General features: G+C 41.6%; 1 protein-coding gene and 1 long non-coding RNA gene across 4 annotated transcripts in view; one reads left to right on the forward strand and one right to left on the reverse strand.

Annotated features, from left to right (window-relative positions):
* The first annotated feature begins 4,376 nt into the window (after nucleotides 1-4,376).
* LOC123383763 lies at nucleotides 4,377-18,545 on the forward strand. The gene is made up of 3 exons (XR_006593924.1): nucleotides 4,377-5,542; nucleotides 16,147-16,284; nucleotides 18,099-18,545. It is a non-coding gene; the product is annotated as an uncharacterized LOC123383763 (long non-coding RNA).
* Nucleotides 10,204-18,750, reverse strand: part of IL5RA (interleukin 5 receptor subunit alpha) — a 34,691-nt gene continuing 26,144 nt past the window's right edge. For 2 of the 3 annotated variants that reach the window (XM_019824621.3, XM_011280164.4), the window contains 3 exons: nucleotides 15,212-15,308; nucleotides 13,616-13,700; nucleotides 10,204-10,445 (listed from right to left, as the gene is read on the reverse strand). In XM_019824621.3, the coding sequence (XP_019680180.1) occupies nucleotides 10,359-10,445; nucleotides 13,616-13,700; nucleotides 15,212-15,308 (269 nt within the window). In that variant the 3' untranslated portion in view covers nucleotides 10,204-10,358. The remainder of the gene's footprint in view (nucleotides 10,446-13,615; nucleotides 13,701-15,211; nucleotides 15,309-18,750) is intronic. The other variant, XR_006593923.1, reaches the window with a different exon arrangement.

Genomic DNA, 18,750 nt, shown 5'->3' on the forward strand with positions numbered 1-18,750 from the left:
CAACTCTGAAAAGTCTATTCCAAGTGCTTTTTTGGGAATAAATTGGATTTGTTTATGAGTTTGATAGTACTCTGTTCTATATGCAAATTACTAGAAGAGTCTGATCTGTCCATTTTGTGTCCCACAGTCAAAGCACCTTGATCACACCAAACCTGCACTCATGGCAAAGTAATAGCTTACTAAAGAAAAATTGAGATGATGTTTCCACAAGATGGGATGATAGATACTGGGAAGATCTAAGCAACACACTTTCTATGCTTAGCTATCCGAGGGGACTTCCCTGGACCCTAGTCCCAAATAATATTCTCAGATGGAGTGTATTACCACTTGAGACAGTGACTCTGAAGCAAGAGCACTAGAAGGGGCCTATTTGCTTTGGTTGTTTAACCTTTTCAAGTGCTTACTTTTACCCTTACTCTTACCTTCTTTTTGTGTGTGCAATCTACCTGTGATTTAACTGTGTAAAAGAAAACTCTCTGGCCAGATAATTGGGTTCTCTCAATGTTCCTGAATTTTTATAGAGCTCCCACACCCTATGTACAAAACAGCATCTTTGCATGGAGGCAGAAGACATGAATGATAAATTTCATTTCTCAGGTGAGCTCAGAATTCTTTCAGCCTATGGGATGGGGGCAACTATAAGCTTTCTATCTGAAGATAGAATGACTGAGTTTTTCCTACCATCAGATTTTTGGTTATTTACATCTGAGAAGCAATGTTCAATCCTGATTAAACTTTTCCAGTTCTTTCTCACCACCCTGACCTTGTTGCAAAGTATGCTCAAAGAACATTGAATGTGAGTGTTGAATTATAAAAAGTACATAAATAGTACATAATTACCTACGAAAATGTCATGTAGTTTTTAAAGTAATTTAATGTAATGCAATCAACCACCAGGTGATTTTTGTGCACTGTATTGGATTATCCATGCCACTATTCTCCTCCATTAACCCAGATAATCAAGAATTGACTGTATTTTCCTGTTGTTACAACTAAAACAGTTCTCTATCCAACCACGGTGATTGGAGGAGCAAGCCTTTTCAAATCAAAGACTTATAGTCGATTTCTAGGCACACCCAAAATTACTCCATCACAAAATGAAAGACACCGGGCCTGACACAGGCAGCATAATACAGTATATAAGAATACATATTCTGGAGTCTGACCTCCTGGAATGCATTCTGACAATTGCTATTTATCATATAGGATAAGGTTTGTAAAGTCCTAAATGCACAGCTCTCTAAACATTAGCAACTATGTTATAGATCAGTTATTGTTCATTTTCTCAAGTGACTAAGATAGTAATAAAAACCAGACAAAAAATATACAGGCTTCCCATAGAGAAAATGTGTTGAGCTCAACATACATGTCCATTATCATCTTGTATTTAAATATTTTCACATCTTGGGGTGCCTGGGTGGCTCAGTTGGTTAAGCGTCCAACTTGAGCTCAGGTCATGATCTCACGGTTTGTGAGTTCAAGCCCCGTATCGGGCTCTGTGCTGACAGCTCAGAGCCTGGAGCCTGCTTCGGATTCTGTGTGTGTGTGTGTGTGTGTGTGTGTGTGTGTGTCTCTCTCTCTCTGCCTCTCCCCCACTCATTCTGTCTCTATCTCTCATAAATAAATAAACTTAAAAAATTTTTTCAGCATTTTCATGCCTTAAAAATATAAATATTTAAGTATTTAAATAATACAATTAATAAAATTAAGATATTTAATAATATTGATATTTATAAAACAAGTTCGGCAGTAGGGTCCTCACTGAGATGCCAGCTTTTCCACAAAGCCTTCCTCAGTTTCTCCATCTGGTATAGACCTCTTGTTTCTCTGACTTCCAGGGCACATCATCAGTACCTTTACGTATCTATCATCCCATTAGCTGGTCATTAAATCACTTGCTGCTTCTTCCCACCAGACAGACCATTTTAGGATTAGAGTCTGGTTGTAATTCTTGAGTGGACTTCCCAAGCACCAGGCCCATATCCCACCATCTCTATCACTAACAAAGCTAGAGGGAGGAGAGTCCCTGATATCACTTCCGGTGATTTGCTCAGCCCCTGCCCTCCTGCCAGGGTGTGAAAGGAGGCCCCTTTCCCCCCTGTGCTAAATGAGCCGTGCAGATCAAACATTCCAATTCCACGACTCCAGTGTAGACTGCAGTACTCACCAGAGATCACAATTTAAACTCCTCTGTCCTTTATCACCAACAGTTATAGTCAATTGTAGATTAGTAGTGCTCTAGCAATATAGAACGCACTGAGAGAAAGCTGGGTTTTTTTGTTTGTTTGTTTGTTTGTTTTTTAAGTCAACCATATAATAGATCTGAGTGTCTGGAATCTTCAAGGCTGAGGTCACTTAATGTGATAGTCCAGTAGCTGTAAATGGGTCTTTGGCTACATCTTTTTACCAATTGTTACGAACAGCACAAACTGTACCAGGAAATGTGTATATCCTAGGATTTTAACTAACAAAGAATAATAGTTTAATTTGTTTTTTATAGTTTTGGAAGTGCTCTTCACACTAAGAAGCAGGAGATGCCGGTTTTATTCCTTTTTCATTTATGAAATGGAGGTAAGGAGATGGTACTACCAGCCCAAAGTGACAGAGATGATTAGAAACTCAGGACTAGAATTTAGAACGGTTAATTCAGTTCATCTCGGCACCTAGAAATTAGCCTGTAGTGAGAGAATGAACAAGAGAGAGTTTAAGTTCAACTAGAAACCCATCAGGACACTGAGTAGGCAAGAGGAACATGGTGAGGTCCAAGCCGGGCACATCCAAGGCTGAGACGTGGGAAGTGAACAAGTCGTGAATGATGAGCAGACTCAGGTCACAGCCATTTGGAGGAGCAGGTCCCTGAAGTGGTTTTGGTCGGTCATTCAGCAAGGGACTAGCAGTCCCCTTCTGGGTTCTAGGCACAAGGGAGTGCTGTGGCAGTCAGAAAGTGAGACCCCATGAGAGCCACAGAATGAAGGAGAGGAAGACACCCGAGGCCAGTGTGAAGTCGCCTGATTTGGAGTCAGACTGTGGGTGGGGAAGCTAAGGGACCAGTACTGGCATTTTGTCACAGTGTGGAAAAACAATGATAATAATAGCTGACAACAATAATACTTCTGGTATGTACCTGTCTCTGTGCAAATCGACCTGCTGGTTTAGTTACTATTTATTCTTCATATTAGACACATGGGGAACAAAGACTAAGAGGTTTAGAGGTGTTTCCCAGGTCACAAAGCTAATAGAGATGCCAGGAATTCAGATGCTGGTTGGTTGACTCCAAAATGTTAGGTACATAGGTAGGTTGATAGGTAGGTGCATGGATGGATAGATATTGGTTCCTCTACGGCAATAAGAAGTAAGTAAAGTGGTGAGCTTCCCAGGAGGTTGTACATGGGCTGTTAAAAAGTGATCAGGGGGTCTGAGCCAAGATCCCAGGTATAAGATTCCCTCAGAGAAATGTCATATAGCTCAGCTGTGATTTTTCTGCTCCAAAGTGGTCCAGCTTGGCTATTTTTTTAAGTGTTTATTTATTTATTTATTTTTAATTTTTTTCAACATTTTTTATTTATTTTTGGGACAGAGAGAGACAGAGCATGAACGGGGGAGGGCCAGAGAGAGAGGGAGACACAGAATCGGAAACAGGATCCAGGCTCTGAGCCATCAGCCCAGAGCCCAACGCGGGGCTCGAACTCACCAGCTGCGAGATCATGACTGGAGTCGAATCAGACGCTTAACTAACTGAGCCTCCCAGGCGCCCCAAACTTGGCTATTTTTCTTTACTGCAAAGGGTGTTTTTTGCTCGTTCGTTGTACTGGACTTTCGAGCGTCCTCAGAGCCATTTTTCAAATAGGCTGTCCTGCAAGTTCATAGTTGCCAGATAAAATACAGAAATCCAAGTTAAACTTGAATTTCAGATAAAAAATTAATAGTTGTATAGTGTAAGTATGCCCCATGCAAAATTTATCTTAAATTCAAATTTAACTGGGCTTCATCTATTTTTATTTGCTACATCTGGCAATCTCATGCAGGGAGGAGGATTCATCCTCATTGAGGTAATTAATTTCTAATGAAAAATTCCAGGATCTGGGGCGCCTGGGTGGCTCAGTCGGTTAAGCGGCCGACTTCGGCTCAGGTCATGATCTTATGGTCCATGAGTTCGAGCCCCGCGTCGGGCTCTGTGCTGACAGCTCGGAGCCTGGAGCCTGTTTCAGATTCTGTGTCTCCCTCTCTCTGACCCTCCCCCATTCATGCTCTGTCTCCCTCTGTCTCAAAAATAAATAAATGTTAAAAAAAAATTTTTTTAAAGAAAAATTCCAGGATCTGACTGTTGCGTTATCAGGTCTCTCAAGGTCCATGGTTCTGAAGTGTGCAGGCAGGGAAATTCCAGAAATGTTTCAAAGGGGTATAAAAATGGGCTTGTCGCCCAGAACACAACCATAGCACAACTTGGGAAAAAGTTATGTGGTTGATGTACCACTTATCACTCTTTAGAACCAAATATCTGAGACCAAATAACCGAGAGTTTGAATTGGCCCAGTTGCTCGTCTTTTATCTGTCAACAATTAAGATGTCGATTGCTTTCTGTGTGTTCAACACTTTTCTGGGCACAGGAAATCCACAGGAAATCAGATTAAGTCTTTCTTCTTCATGATTCATTGGAGGTGATTAAAACACACACTTATTTGAAAATGGTATGAAACATATAAACAGATAAAAGTGTGAACAGAATTCTGGACCCAAGTTTCTTGCAAAACCAACTTGTAACAAGGTTAAGTTCAAACACAACAAATTTTTTCACCACCACCTCCCCTCCCCACCATAGAATTATTTTTATGTGATTAAACATATTTCTCAAATCGATTGCTTTGCTTTAAAATTAAAAAAAAAAAACACAAGAAAAAGAGAAAAAAAGAAAGAGCACACTCAAATGTAGCATTTTGGATCCATTAAGCTATGTACAGATAAATATTGGCCCACAGTCCAAACCTGGCTCATTGCCTGGTTTTTGTAAATAAAGATTTATTGGAACACAGCCACTCTCATTTATATACTGTCTGTGGTTGCTTTTGTGCTATAATGGCAGAACTGAGTGGTTGCAGCAGAGAACAGATGGCTCTCACAGCTGAAAATATTTACTATATAGATCTTTAAGAAGAAGCTTGCTGACCTTTGAACTATGACGGGGATACTTTATTGTTGATTTCTTTCCAGCAATTGCCCCACCCCCCAGGTTTATATCTTCTTTCAGTTTGTCACCGACATCTACAGATCGTTGCTTTTAATTTTAATGAATGAAACTAATCTAATAACACACCTTCATGGTGAAAAGAATCCACTAGAACTTTAAAACAATACTCATGGGCCACGTGGGCTAGTTTTGTTGCACCTGCCACCCATTTATCGAGGGTAGTGGTACCGGCTACAAGTAGTAGTACAAATGGGTAGTACTGGTTGATGGAATTTCAGCAGGAGCTCTGCAGAGCCCAAGAGATGTCCAGCTGGTGAGGCAGAGAGAGGCATTTCTGGAGCAAAAGCCACACCAACCGTGAGTTCTATTTCATTATTAAGCTTTGGTGATAATGTAATTTCTGGCTGTCACCATACAGCTTTAATAAGTGAATCTACCCATTACAGCTCAATGCTCTAGAGCTAAATTGAATATACATAGTTTTCTGTTCTGATACACTTTTAAGAAATGCCCTTTGTTTTTCATTGTTCAGCTAAATTCAGCCAATTCCAACTCAGTGGTTAAGTACACGGTCAAGACATTGTCCTTGACCTCAGCGTGTTTCCACTTCAAATGAGACAAAAAAATTTCTTTTAAATAATACAGTAAACTGTAAAATAGAATCAACCAGAAGTTCTCTGGGGAATACAGAGATTTCCTGGTGGCACAGGACTGAGACTTAGAAGATAACTGTTAAGGGGTGCCTGGCTGGCTCAGTCAGTGGAGCACACAGCTCTTGATCTCGGGGTTGTGAGAGTTCAAGCCCCTGTTGGGTGTGGAGATTACTTAAAAATAAAATCTTTAAAAAAAAAAAAAAACATCATCCGATGAAGAAAAAGATTGAAAAGGCTTTTTTTTTCCACAAGAGAAAGCTTACACAGAGGGATGGAGGGAAGAGAGAGCATGGTGTTTGTTATGGAGGGCACTCCTTGGGGTTGTGACTGGGGAGCTAGTAAGGAGCTGAGCCCCCTGGGACTCAGCGTTGAAAGGAGCTTTAACTTGAAGGTGATGGAATTATCCGAGGACTTGGGACGGGGGTGAGGTAGGCAGATGTGCCTTTTATGTAGGTTTTTCTAAGAAAGGCAGTCCTGGAGGCCAGGATTTTAGTTGCATTGTAATGGTCCTAGCTGAGAGAAGATAAAGACAATGTTGAGTACAAAGAACAAGAATATTTAGGGGGGGGGGAAATGGGAAAGGTAGTCCTGTTCAATTTGTGGACTTACACAACTCACTGTCATCTGTGTTAAACAGTTCTCATTCTGAAGTGAATTTACATTCTCATATATTACCTAAAACAGAAGAAGACTGGAAAAAATATGATTGTCTTCTGGTTCAGTATAATATTCTTTAAAAAATGGCTTTCAAAAAGTTTGTGTCCTGGAACTTTATTTGCAGGGTGTGGAAGCAGGAATAATGACACAGTCACTGTCACAAAGATCCTTGGGTTAACATGAAGTCCTGTTGTCATTAGGATTTTCACCTTACCTCACGCCACCAAAGATTGTTTTTGGTTCTCTGTTCTCGCTTCTAGACACCTACTTTTTCTTTAACAGATTAGCACCTAAGGTTTATTAATTCCACCAACAGATGGTCCTGACACATACAAGTCTCACCATGAAAACGTTTGGATTTTTAATCAGGATGTTCTTTGCCCATGTGGAATTCTTGCCCAGGCTGCATAAATATCTTGAGGCCTTGAAGCATTTCAATAAGCCTCAGATGGTTGTGCTGTTGGCGCACTGAACTTCCCCTCCAGACTTCCCAGCACTTTCCCTATGCTGCACTCAAAGATTTCCAACTGCCAAAGAAAGACATTGGACTAAAATCCTTCCTGGAAAGGATGTCTTAGAGGAGCAGCGTTTGTTCTGAGCGTGTGACTAAAGGTTTTTTAGAAGACAGCTGGCCCTCTATCCTGTCCTGGTGGGAGATGGAAAGAGCTGGGTGCCAATGTCTAATCAACCTGTTGACGAGGGTATTTACTGTTAAGGGAACGTTCACACTCTGATCTGTCTTGACAAGGCTAGTGAAAACTGTACAGAGCACTCAAAACAGGCCACATCCAAAGCCTAACTTCTTTTACATGGCTCTTGATATGTCACAACTTAAACACATCATCAGCAAAGAGGAACCTAGGCTACACCAGCCAGATGATCAGGCACACGTGTCTCCTGGTTATTTCCAATCATGTTCTCATTAGACACCCGTCTTCCTCTCCATGATATTCTAGGCCTTGGTGATCTCTGCCAAATATCACTCAGTTCCGACTATGTGCAAGGAACTGTGCCAGGGTTGAAAGAGGGTTTAAGAGGATCCAATACTCCTAGACACTGCACATAAAATAAGTTGCACATGAGCCCCCATCCTCCTGAAGCACACAGTCTAGTGGGGAGACATCCAAACTGTGAATCGTATAAAGTACAGTGTAATAGCTCCAGCAGAGGGGCAAAAGCCCAGAATGAAAACCCAAGGGCAGGATCAACAAAAGTCTATTTTTGAAGGCTTCACGGAGAAGGAAACATGGGATATGGGTTTCTAAAACATGGGTAGGAGTTCGTAAGCTGAGCAGTGAGGAAGAGGAAGGTCATAGTCCACTGTGGTCTACACTTTGTTGCCCTTGAAACATACCAAGAGTCAGATGGCGGTACTGGCTTAGTACCTCGGTGATGGCTGGCCAGTAAGGTCAAAGGAGGCATCTCTGAAGTGAGCACCACACCCAACAATGAAGAACCTGCCAAACTGGGGACAGCGTCCTTCTTCTCTTCCAGCCTCGTAGCAGAGGCAGTGGGCATAACCCTAGGTTTCCAGGCTCTAGTTTGAAAGAGATCAGAGAAGGAACATTAAGCCCCAAAGGGGGCAATTTGGGGCAGGACTTTTCCATCACTTATGCCTTCAACGGTTGGTTTTCAAATTTTGGTATTCATCAGAAATACCCAGTGCTGCTGTTTGTGATGTGTGGCTAGGAAACCAGCATCAGCATCACCTGGAAACTTTCTAAACATTAAAAAAAATTTTTTTTAACATTTATTTATTGAGAGAGAGAGAGAGAGAGAGACAGAGCATGAGCATGGGAGAGGCAGAGAGGAGGAGACACAGAATCTGAAGTAGGCTCCAGGCTGTCAGCACAGAGCCCGGACGCAGGGCTCAAACTCACAAATCGCGAGATCGTGACCTAAGCCGAAGTCAGCCGCTTAATCGACTGAGCCACCCAGGTGCCCCATCACCTGGGAACTTTCTAGAAATGCAGAACCTCCTACCCCACCCCAGATCTACTCTATCACAAACTGAGGATAGGGCCCAACAATCTGTTTTGATGATGCCTCCAGGTGATTCTAAGGCACTAGCAAGTTTCAGAATGCAGAACCTAAGAATATTCATTAAGAATGCAGGTTCTTGAACACCATTCACAGAGATAGTGTACAAGTCAGGTAATCACACATTTTGCCAGTGATGGCAGCAGCACCTCCATGGGCTATGCCCTCTAGGTCCTACTGCTAAGCAGACTCCAACTTTATTCCAGCAGTCCCCTCTGCATTATTGGGATCACTTGGGCCAGGAATTCAACCCTTCATTATGCATTTTCCTTAGTGACTGCACCTGTAAAAGGAGGCAGTAATACAAACAATGTGGGTTTCTCAGGTTTAGAGATGATGTGTGTAAAGTACCTGGCATAGTTGCTAACACTTGGCCTCTTAGTTCAGGCTGCTACAACCAAGTACCATACTCTGGGTGACTTATAAATAACAAACTTGTTTCTCAGTTCTGCAGACTGGTATTCTCTGTTCAAGGTGCCAGAACGGCAGGGTTCTCAGGAGAGCCCTCCTACTGCTTTCAGAATACCAACTTCTTGTATCTTTACACAGAGGAGAGAAAACTCTCTGGGGTCTCTTAAAAAGGGCACTAATCCCATTCATGAGGGCTTTACCCTCATGACCTAATCACCTCTCAAAGACCCCCCACTTCCTAATACCATCACACTGGGGTGTATAGTTTCAATATGAATTGGAAGGGGATGGGCATAAACATTCAGTCCATAATACTTGGAAACAGGCAACAACTGACAGCTGTCTTACTGCTCTGCCTGTTGTTCTGGGTCCAACCTGCTGCTAGTTTCAATTGATGGTTACCAAAAGAGCACCCTCTGGAAGTATTTGGTAGTTAGTCAGTGTGCCCCATTATTGAATCCAGTTGACTAAACCAACTCTGGGAGGCATAAATCATCCTACAAGAGGATGTCTAGATTGGGATGTTTGATGGAATGTTTGTAGAATGTCTTTGGAACCTAAAAGGCTAGGACTGATAGAGAACTACTTGAACAGCACCCAGGAGTTGCTCTTAAATCTTTGGAAGCAAGCATCTCTTGCAGAAAGTTCATTCTTGATTGAGCAGTCCCCTTCCCAACCCAGTTCTGCCTTTCTCAGTATGTTCTTGAATATCAATGCTGTCTTCAAGAATACAATCTCAAACAATATCCTGTTCTCTGTTTTGGTTTGGAGTGATATATTAGCTCTTCATGTTTTTAATGAGTTTGCTTCAAATCATGCTTCCTCAATCATAGCTATAGAATTTGAGATCATGCTTCTCTCCCTCTCCTTCCCCCACTCCCCCAACACACTACTTGAGACAAAAAGTATTCTATAAAACAACAACAACAACCCACCATGGCTCCCACTTGCTCTAGCTTTAGGAAAGACCATCTCAAATCTAAGTTCATAATTAACTCCAGGCTGGTGCAAAAAGCTTTCTTCCTGATATTTTAGTTGAGTATTACCATTGGCAGCTTCAACTGTAAAACCAGCTCTGTCAGTTGACATCAGCCTTAAAAACTGACTCGTGTACAAAAGTTTGAGGTAAGTAATGTAAATCATAAAGACTGGCAGGTGAGGAGTTGGTACCCTGTAGAGTGGGGAGAAAAGACATGGCAGAATGATCAGATTAATCCATCACCCTGAGTGAGCAAGGAGTTTTTGATGAGGCATGTACACTTTTAAAAGATTTGTCTGAGTGTATTGCCTTGCAGCTAAATTGAGTGTTCAGTAAATTCTGAACTCTTCTTAGCCAAGAAACAACAGTTCCCGTTCTTCTTATCTCTGAGGCATGTGAGTGTGAGTTCATTTTGAGAATGCTGCAGTGCCAATCAAAACACAGAATCTTCCAGGGTCTCAAATCCAGGGTCTTCCACATAACTTATGACTTCAATTTCTGTTTCAGTGGAAACAGTTTTCTGGAAAACAAAACATCCTCCCTTAGATGTCTTTTAGCACATTTTTGGTTCTCTCAAATTTCTTTACAATTGGTTTTGTAAAGTGTATCTTACTTATAAAAATGGTAAATGTTCACTCAAGAAAATATGGAAAATATAAAGAAAACATCAACTTACTTCCCAAACACAGCCCCATTGTTTCTCTTCAGCCTTTTTTTCTAGGTACAAAGTTATATTAACAGGTAAATGAAGGCAAATGGATAACTAGCTTTATAAATTGCTTTCTGTGTAATATCATGTGATATTTTAAATTATATATTCTTGGGCTGCGCCATTGAATAGATCCGTCACTTTCCATTTATGGTTTGTTGTAGTCCCCTTAAATTTGGATATGTGTTTGTCTAATTTGGGCTATTATGAAGATGTTAATTAGAAACTTTGTGACAGAAACTACCTACAAGAGGTATTTATCTACGTTGTTTACTCAATCAACACATTTTTAATACTTCCTGTATCCTGGACATGGCTCTGCATTGAGGATGCAGTGACAAAGAGATGTGCTCTCTGCCTTATGTGCTAGAACTTTAAGGGTTTATAGTCGATTTAATTTTGGAAAGAACCCTCTCTGGTTACCATTGTAGAAATAAAGAACAGCTGGAAACTGCTATCTAACAAATTTAAAACATGGGATGCAATTTTTTTTTAATACAAAAAGCCTTCTATTTTTTAACTGAGCTTGAGAAAGGCTGACTTCTGCCCCTCCCACCTCTCCCTGCCAGTGTCTGCCTCTTGAATATTACAAAGCAGTCTCTGACTTGGGTCTGGACCAGCAAAAACTTGCTTAGTGAGAGCTCTGGGATGGCAGATACCCTCCAAATCCCAGGACCCTGGGTACCCACACCAAGCTCAGAGATGCAGGTTGTAATTAAAAGCAGATTTCCTTTGCCACTCACCAAAGGTGTCCTAGTGGGATGCAAAACTGTCCTTGCCAATAGCACTAATGGGTCCCCTCATCATCCTTGGGGAGAAAGCCCCAAGAGTCAGTTGGAAGGGCTTCACCTTTGGAGATACAAGCTGGGCCACTGTTTACATATTCTTCCAGGTGGAGAATTTAGGCTATAGGGCTGACAGTATGGGGCAGTGCTTCATTTTCTAGGTTGCACTTACTGTCTTTGTCTCTGTCTCTTTTTGTTTTTTTTTTTTTGGGGGGGGGGGGGAACTCTACAATATGAGAAGAAAGTAAGTTGTCCAGAGGAGCCTAGCAGTGCTAAGTTCTGACATTAATCCTTTGCTTATTTTGAGACCAGCTTGTCAAACCCAAGTTGTTATTTATTTGGTACACATGACTTGATTTTAATTAACAACACACCACAAGCTTCCACAATGAGCTTGTAAGCCAGTTTCTTTCACCAACCTCAGAATATTAAAGAAAATCTTTGGGGGGCTCTATAGGGAAATGAGATACCGGCATTAAGATGTTTCATTAAGAGGCCAAGACAAATGACTTCAGTGTGCTGCTGAAATCAAATGTAGTTTATCAGGGATGAGAATGTCACAGCAAGGAGGGATTGACAAATTCAGATGAAACAAAACAAAGTTTCATACCGGGGTCCACTGTTCTTCTGGAAAAAAGCAAAGCCCCGTTCCCTGATAAGGAGTATAAGATGGAACTGAGAACAGAGTGGTTCTTCTGCCTGACTCAATTCTTCGCTTGACTAGGTTTGTAACTACTATGGTCTATAATAACTCCAAACACCCAAACTGAAAACTCTAAATGTCACAGCTTATTGAAAAGATCCATTTCAGTGAGTGTTTGACCCTTAACTGTCCTAGAAACAATCACCAGTTATTCACCCATGAGTCACTCGATTAGAAAACTCGATTTGTTAAGAACATAGCTTGGTATGTACGTCAAGGGCCTATGAACTATAGCCTGAGGGTAGAATCTGGCTTATTGCCTATTTTGTAAATAAAGTTTTACTGGCCAGAGACAAGCTCATTCATTTGCATATCGTCTTTGGCTGCTTTCATTGTGGTCAATGGCAACATTGGATGGTTGAGATGAACCATCTGGCTGTTAGGTACTCACTATCTGGCTTTTTAGAGAAAGTTTGCTGACCCCCTAATCTGAATAACCACTCCATTTAAGGACAGATTTGACCAAGTGTATAATAACTGTACACTGAGAATCACAAAACATTGCTGAGAGAAATTAAAGAAACCTACACAGGCTGATGATACTACATGTTTGTGTTGTATGATGATGTCATGTTTGTAGATTAGGAGACTCATCTCCCCAAATTAACCTACAAAATAACACAATCCTAATCAAGGTTCCAGCAGCTTTTTTGATAAAAATTGATAGAGTTGCTCTAAAATTGATATGTGAATGCAAAACACCTAGAATAACCAAAATAACTCTAAGAGAAAAAATCATATTTGGAAGCCTTACACTACTGGATCTCCAGGTTTGCAATAAAGCTGTAGTAATCAAGACCATGTTGGTATAAAGGTAGACAAACAGATCGATGAAAACAAATAGATGGTCCAGAAGTAGACCCACACATATATAGGTAACTGATTTTCAACAAAGATGCCCAGACAGTTGACTGGGGAAAGGATGATTCTTTTCTTCACGAACTGATGCTAGAACAATTGGGTAGCCATAGGTAAGTGAGCATTCAGTTAAGTCTAACTGCTCTGAATGGCAAATAGGGCCTAAGGAAATGCATACTGGGGCAAGTCATTTGCCTTCTCTGTGGTTTTTTATATTAAGGGACTAGGACAAATTTCTGCGAAAAATGTTAATTAGGGTACCCATGCGCAAAAACACGGATTCTTATAACATCAGAGCTAAACAGGACATTGGACCATCTCATCTACACATAAAAAGAAGTCATGGGGTTGAAGGAATTGCCCAAACCCAATTAAGAGATCAGTGATAGAAAAAAAATCCAGTCTGACTGGTTAGGACGCTTATAACTGAGCAGGGCCTTCCCAATATTCCCAGACAGTCACGAACATAACACAACAGTGAGCCAAAGGGTATAAAGACCAAAACGACATAAATTTGGCTAGCACCCTAGGTAGTCACTCTGCCTTGGAATATGAAAAACCAGTAACCTGACAACCAGTCCATGGAGACCCAACCCTGGGCAGATCGGACCCTTCATAAGAACCTGCAACATTACCTCAGAGCTGACGATGACAAAGAAATCTTGAATACTACTTTTTGGTGCCGGAACTGGTGGAAACAACCTGGTCCATAAGTGACCTCTGAAGACAGAGGAAAGCAGAAAATTGGGTGAACAAGAGTATCCTTGCTTGTCTTTCAGTATCTACTCTACAAATTGACCTAGTTAATCTCAGGACCTGCTGTTCTATAAATTCAAAATCTTTATTGACCAAGAGTTATAAATATTTATGTTGTAATATTAGTTGGGGCTGTGATGCGGCTTCTGAATCATCTAAGAAAGACATAATAGTAAGTGCTTCATGTTGGTCTGTTTCCAAGCCTAATTGCTGAAAATGGGTGATTTGCAAGTGCCTGGTACCCCACTGCTAAATACAGTGCTGGCTGCAGACCCCTACCCAACTGTGCCAGCTCGCAGAGTTCTTCCTCTCCTTGGAAATGCCGCCTTCCAACCCAAAGAACATAACATTTATAATAATGAGGCTTTTTTAAAACAAATGTTTATTTATTTTTGAGAGGGAGAGAGAGAGATAGAGCATGAGTGAAGAGAGAGAGAGAGGGAGGCACAGAATCTGAAGCAGGCTCCAGGCTCTGAGCTGTCAGCACAGAGCCTGAAACAGGACTCGAACCCACAAACTGTGAGATGATGACCTGAGCCAAAGTCAGAGGCTTGACTGACTGAGCCACCCAGGTGCCCCAAAAGCTAGGCTTTTTAAAAGATAAGTAATTTTCAGGGCACCTGGCAGCTCAATTCACTAAACCTCTCTTAATTTGGCTCAGGTCACGATCTCACGATTTGTGGGATCAAGCCCCACATCAGGCTCTGTGCTGACAGCATGAAACCTGCTTGGGATTTTCATTCCCACTCTCTCCCTCTGCCCCTCCCCTGTTCACTCTCACTTATGCACTCTTGGTCTCAAAATAAACAGTTTTTTAAAAAACATAAGTAATTTTGTAAATTATGAAAGGGCTAAGATGGAACATGTTCTTAAGCCGCCTAAATGGCACTTTGCCTTACGGAATGCCAACATGGTTGAGGAGTTCTTATGGGGCCATTTTCAGGCTCTAGGATTGGTCACCAGATCTGTATGACATTTCAAAGGACCATCAGCCACTGAGGGGCCAGGTGAACAAAAGGCAAGTGTAGGACTTGGCACCTCGTAATTGGGGATCATAACATAGGAAGCACTGGAGTGATTTCAGTCTCCAGTGAGCTGCATTCCTTTACCGAAGACATAAAAGGAGTCTGCTAGTGGCTCTACTAAGACATCCAAATACTGAGTGGAAGGTGGTAAAGGAATCAAAAGAACATGAATGTAAAAGCTTCACAGAAATGAAAACATTGCCAAGAAATTCAAGAGGGGTGTGTAATGGCTGAGGGCTATGTTGTGGTCTGTCCAGTTTCTGTAAATCCCCTAAGATGTTTCTCCCTTTTTAATGTGGTCCATACTCATCTTGGAAATGCTGTCAAGAAGACACCAAAGCGTTTCAAATTTGATCTGATAACAAGAACCCCAGTGGATACACAACAAAAGTGTGAAGATTCAATTCTCAGACCTCATTGGAAACACCCAAATATACAAAAATACTTAACGTTTTACAGATGAAGGAGAAAATTAGCAAGATGAAGCAGATGGCCGCCATAAGCACGATAAGAAACCATTCTGTGGAGGGCTTCTGGTCATCACTTCCTGAGGGAAAAAGAAAGAAATCAGAGCTAGAATCTGTTGTAAATATGCAACATGACTAGATGCAGGCATCAGAAAGCTTGGGTTTGAGTTGCAGGTGCTGGGTGGTGCTGGGCAAGTAGCTGAGCCATCCTGAGCTGGAGATTTCTCATGTGCGTGAAATGAAGCCACTTTTAATATTGAATCATTGTGTAGTCAGCAGATATTTATGGACTACACTTGATGTATTAATGACTCCTGAATCCTGGAGCTTATCAGCTTTTAGTGGGTAGTAAGGATGCTTTTTAGATGGAAAAGCTACAAAACATAAGCCCTCTTAATAATGTAATTGCATTACAACCAAAATAATATACAAAGTTAGAAACTCAACTTTTAGAGGAAGTGAAGTCCGAAATAATACTCAGAGTTAACCCTAAAGGCATCAGACTCTGCTAGAAGTACTTTGCAGCCTTAATTATGCTCAACACCCCTTAGCATTATTCCCACTTCACAGATAGAAAAGTAGAAGAAAATTGCCATTAAGTCAGTACAGAAGGTATAAATATATCACATGCCATCTTATTCTCTAATTGGATTTGCTTCCAGTCTGCACTCAAAGACAGATTCTTCTATCAGTTTTGATGACATCATGGAGGTGTGTGTTTATTTTTAAGGTACTGGAAATGCCTTCAGGAAAACTTAAGGTCCTTAACCACATGGTTTTTAAAGAGGTAATGCACTTGTTAAACTGCCTGATTCACTTCTGGAGAATAAGACAAAAACTGCATTACCTCCCTGATATGCTTCCTTTCTGTGGGAGAGACCACTCACTAATTCATTCCTTTCTTCACGTGTTTAACAGATACTTATCAGAACTCCCATCATGTGTTTGGCACTGAACAGGTTGCTGTGAGCTGGGGTAAAAGCACACACGTGGGCTCTCCCCTTCTGCTACTTAGATCCATCAAAGAAGAAAGGCTCTAAGCAAACAGTGACACAGGTAATGACTTAATGCCAGCTGTGCTAAGTGCACGGGGGGTGTTCAAACCAAGCTGCACGAGGAAAACCAGGTCCCAACCCTCAGTTTGCCATTAATCGTTTCTTTTATAAAATGAAAAGTGCCCAAGTGGAACTTTGAAGTGCTTGTAAATACTCTAAGACTCCCAAAAGCTCCAACATACTTCAAACTCAAAACATTCAGTGTATCAAGAGGGAGAAATGTCTCGAGGATTTAATGCTAGTGACTCCAACTTTGCCTTGATCTCTTGCTCTTTTCGCCTCCTGAGAAATCTTATTTGGGGTTTATCTTCTACTTCCCCAAAGCTTTAATCTCTCCTTCATCTCTTCCCTTCTGCTTTCAAATATTCATAGAGGCCTTTATCTTGAATAAGCCATAAGTCCTTTATCTTTGCTCTGCCATCACTCCCAACTATCATCAAATTACCTTCCGACTTTATTTCTCAGCCTAATTTCTTGAATAAGGGTTTCAGGCTGCTTCATTTCCCCATCTCAGAAACTGTTTACTTGTTGGTGGTTGCCTCCTAGTTGAATCCAAAAGACACTCCGTTTCTTTTTCCAACTTTATTTTGCTTGGCCTCCTTCCTGAATGTCACACCTGATGATTACTCCCACCTTGAAACCGAGTCTTTGGTTCTTTGACCAAAATACTCCCCTTCCTCGGTGGCATTTCCTTCTTCTCTCTTTAGGTTCAGTTGACCCTCTCATCTCAGCCCTGGGCCCGTGGGTGTTTTCCAGGACAGTCTCTTGTTCCAGTACTGGCAAGCTGGTTGAGCACAGCTGCATCGTTTAATCCCACGTGTTCTTCTCCCTTGTCTTTATTCCTGGCCCAGCACCGACACACAGCTCAGCTTCTAGATTTGAACCTTCCCTTGGGTGAAACCCACTTAGATGTTTCTCCAAGCTGACAATGTTGCACACTAAGTTCACGTGCTTCTTCACATCAGAAGGACTTCTCTCACTGACTTCCCCATGACGGTCTCCATTCTTCCAAGTTTCCATACTGGGATCCTTGGAAGTCACTCTGATTCTTCCTGTTTTCTACAGCCCTGCTTCCTTTCTCCATTGACTCCTGGTACACCATCACATCCTAACCTCTCATAAAGGCAAGAGATCATGCTTTTGTCTCATGCATGCATCCTAGCCTAGCATGGAAACCTGGGTCCTATTCTCAGCTTGCTGTGGAGGTTGCCCTTGTGGGGCTCACTTCCTTCATCTGTAAAAACAAGCGAGTTGAGGGGCACCTGGGTGGCTCAGCCGGTTAAGCGTCCGATTTGGTTTCAGCTCAGGTCATGACGGTTCGTGAATTCAAGCCCCTCGTTGGGCTCCATGTTGACAATGTGGAGCCTGCTTTGGATTCTGTCTCTCTTCCCTTCCCCTGCTCTCCTCTCTCTTTCTATCTCAAAAATAAATTAATTAAAAATCAGAAAACAAAGTGAGTTGAAATACATGACCCTTAACATCTCTGCCAAATCAGCACCTTTTCCAATACCGCTGACTCCATCCAGGCCACTGTGATTTCCTGCGCACTTACCTTTAACAAAGTTGATTTTAGAAGAGTAGTCGTCTGTATTGCTGAAGGTTTGGAAATTGTAAAGTATAAAATCTGAAAACCAGCAGTCATCAGAATTAATAGCTTACTTTCTGTACATATTTTCTTTTCTTTTCCTTTCCTTTCCTTTCCTTTCCTTTCCTTTCCTTTCCTTTCCTTTCCTTTCCCTGAGTGCTCCTAGGTACCAGAAACAATTCAAGGTGCTTACCATGCATTTAGTGTAATTCTTACAACAATGCTTTCAGATGGGCACTCCTATCCTCACTTGGCAAACGGAGAAACTGGAGCAGAGAAGGGCAGCATCAGTCAGCTAAGGACACCACTAGCCGGCAGAGCCCAAATCCAAGCCTATGACTGGTTGAACAGTAATGCTCCCATCACCATGGTGCAAGGATCCCGGTCCACTCTTCGTCATCCCCAAACCGAGGACATATGATGCAAGCAGAAGCTCCACTTAAAACATCCTAAGCATTTCGCTATGACTGTGCAATCTCCTGAAAATCCTCTTCCCAGCTGGATACCACTTCCCTGCAGGGAAGCGGTTTCACTGTTTTGTCCCCACTGTTGGACATAAGCTAAGTTGGAGGCTGTGGTCCAACAGAAGGGGGCTGCGTTGCAAGGGAGTCATTCTCCCTGATATTCCCTAGGCTGTGGTTGGGACTGAATCACTTTATTAAACACCTATGACCATAGTACTTTTTTTTTTTTTTTTTTTTACCTTTTAGGTATTTATATGTATTATTTTACAAAGAGGCGTTGGTCACAGTAAGATAATAGAGAGAGAGAGAGAGAGAGAGAGAGAGATACTCAAGGAGGCAAAACTTTTATTTTCCCAGATGCTATAGACACTGAAAAGTTCTAGGATTAATATTGCGTTGTCTGGGTTGTAACTGAGTG

The sequence above is a fragment of the Felis catus genome, chromosome A2 (genome assembly GCF_018350175.1).
Source record: "Felis catus isolate Fca126 chromosome A2, F.catus_Fca126_mat1.0, whole genome shotgun sequence".
NCBI classification, from domain to species: Eukaryota; Metazoa; Chordata; class Mammalia; order Carnivora; family Felidae; genus Felis; species Felis catus.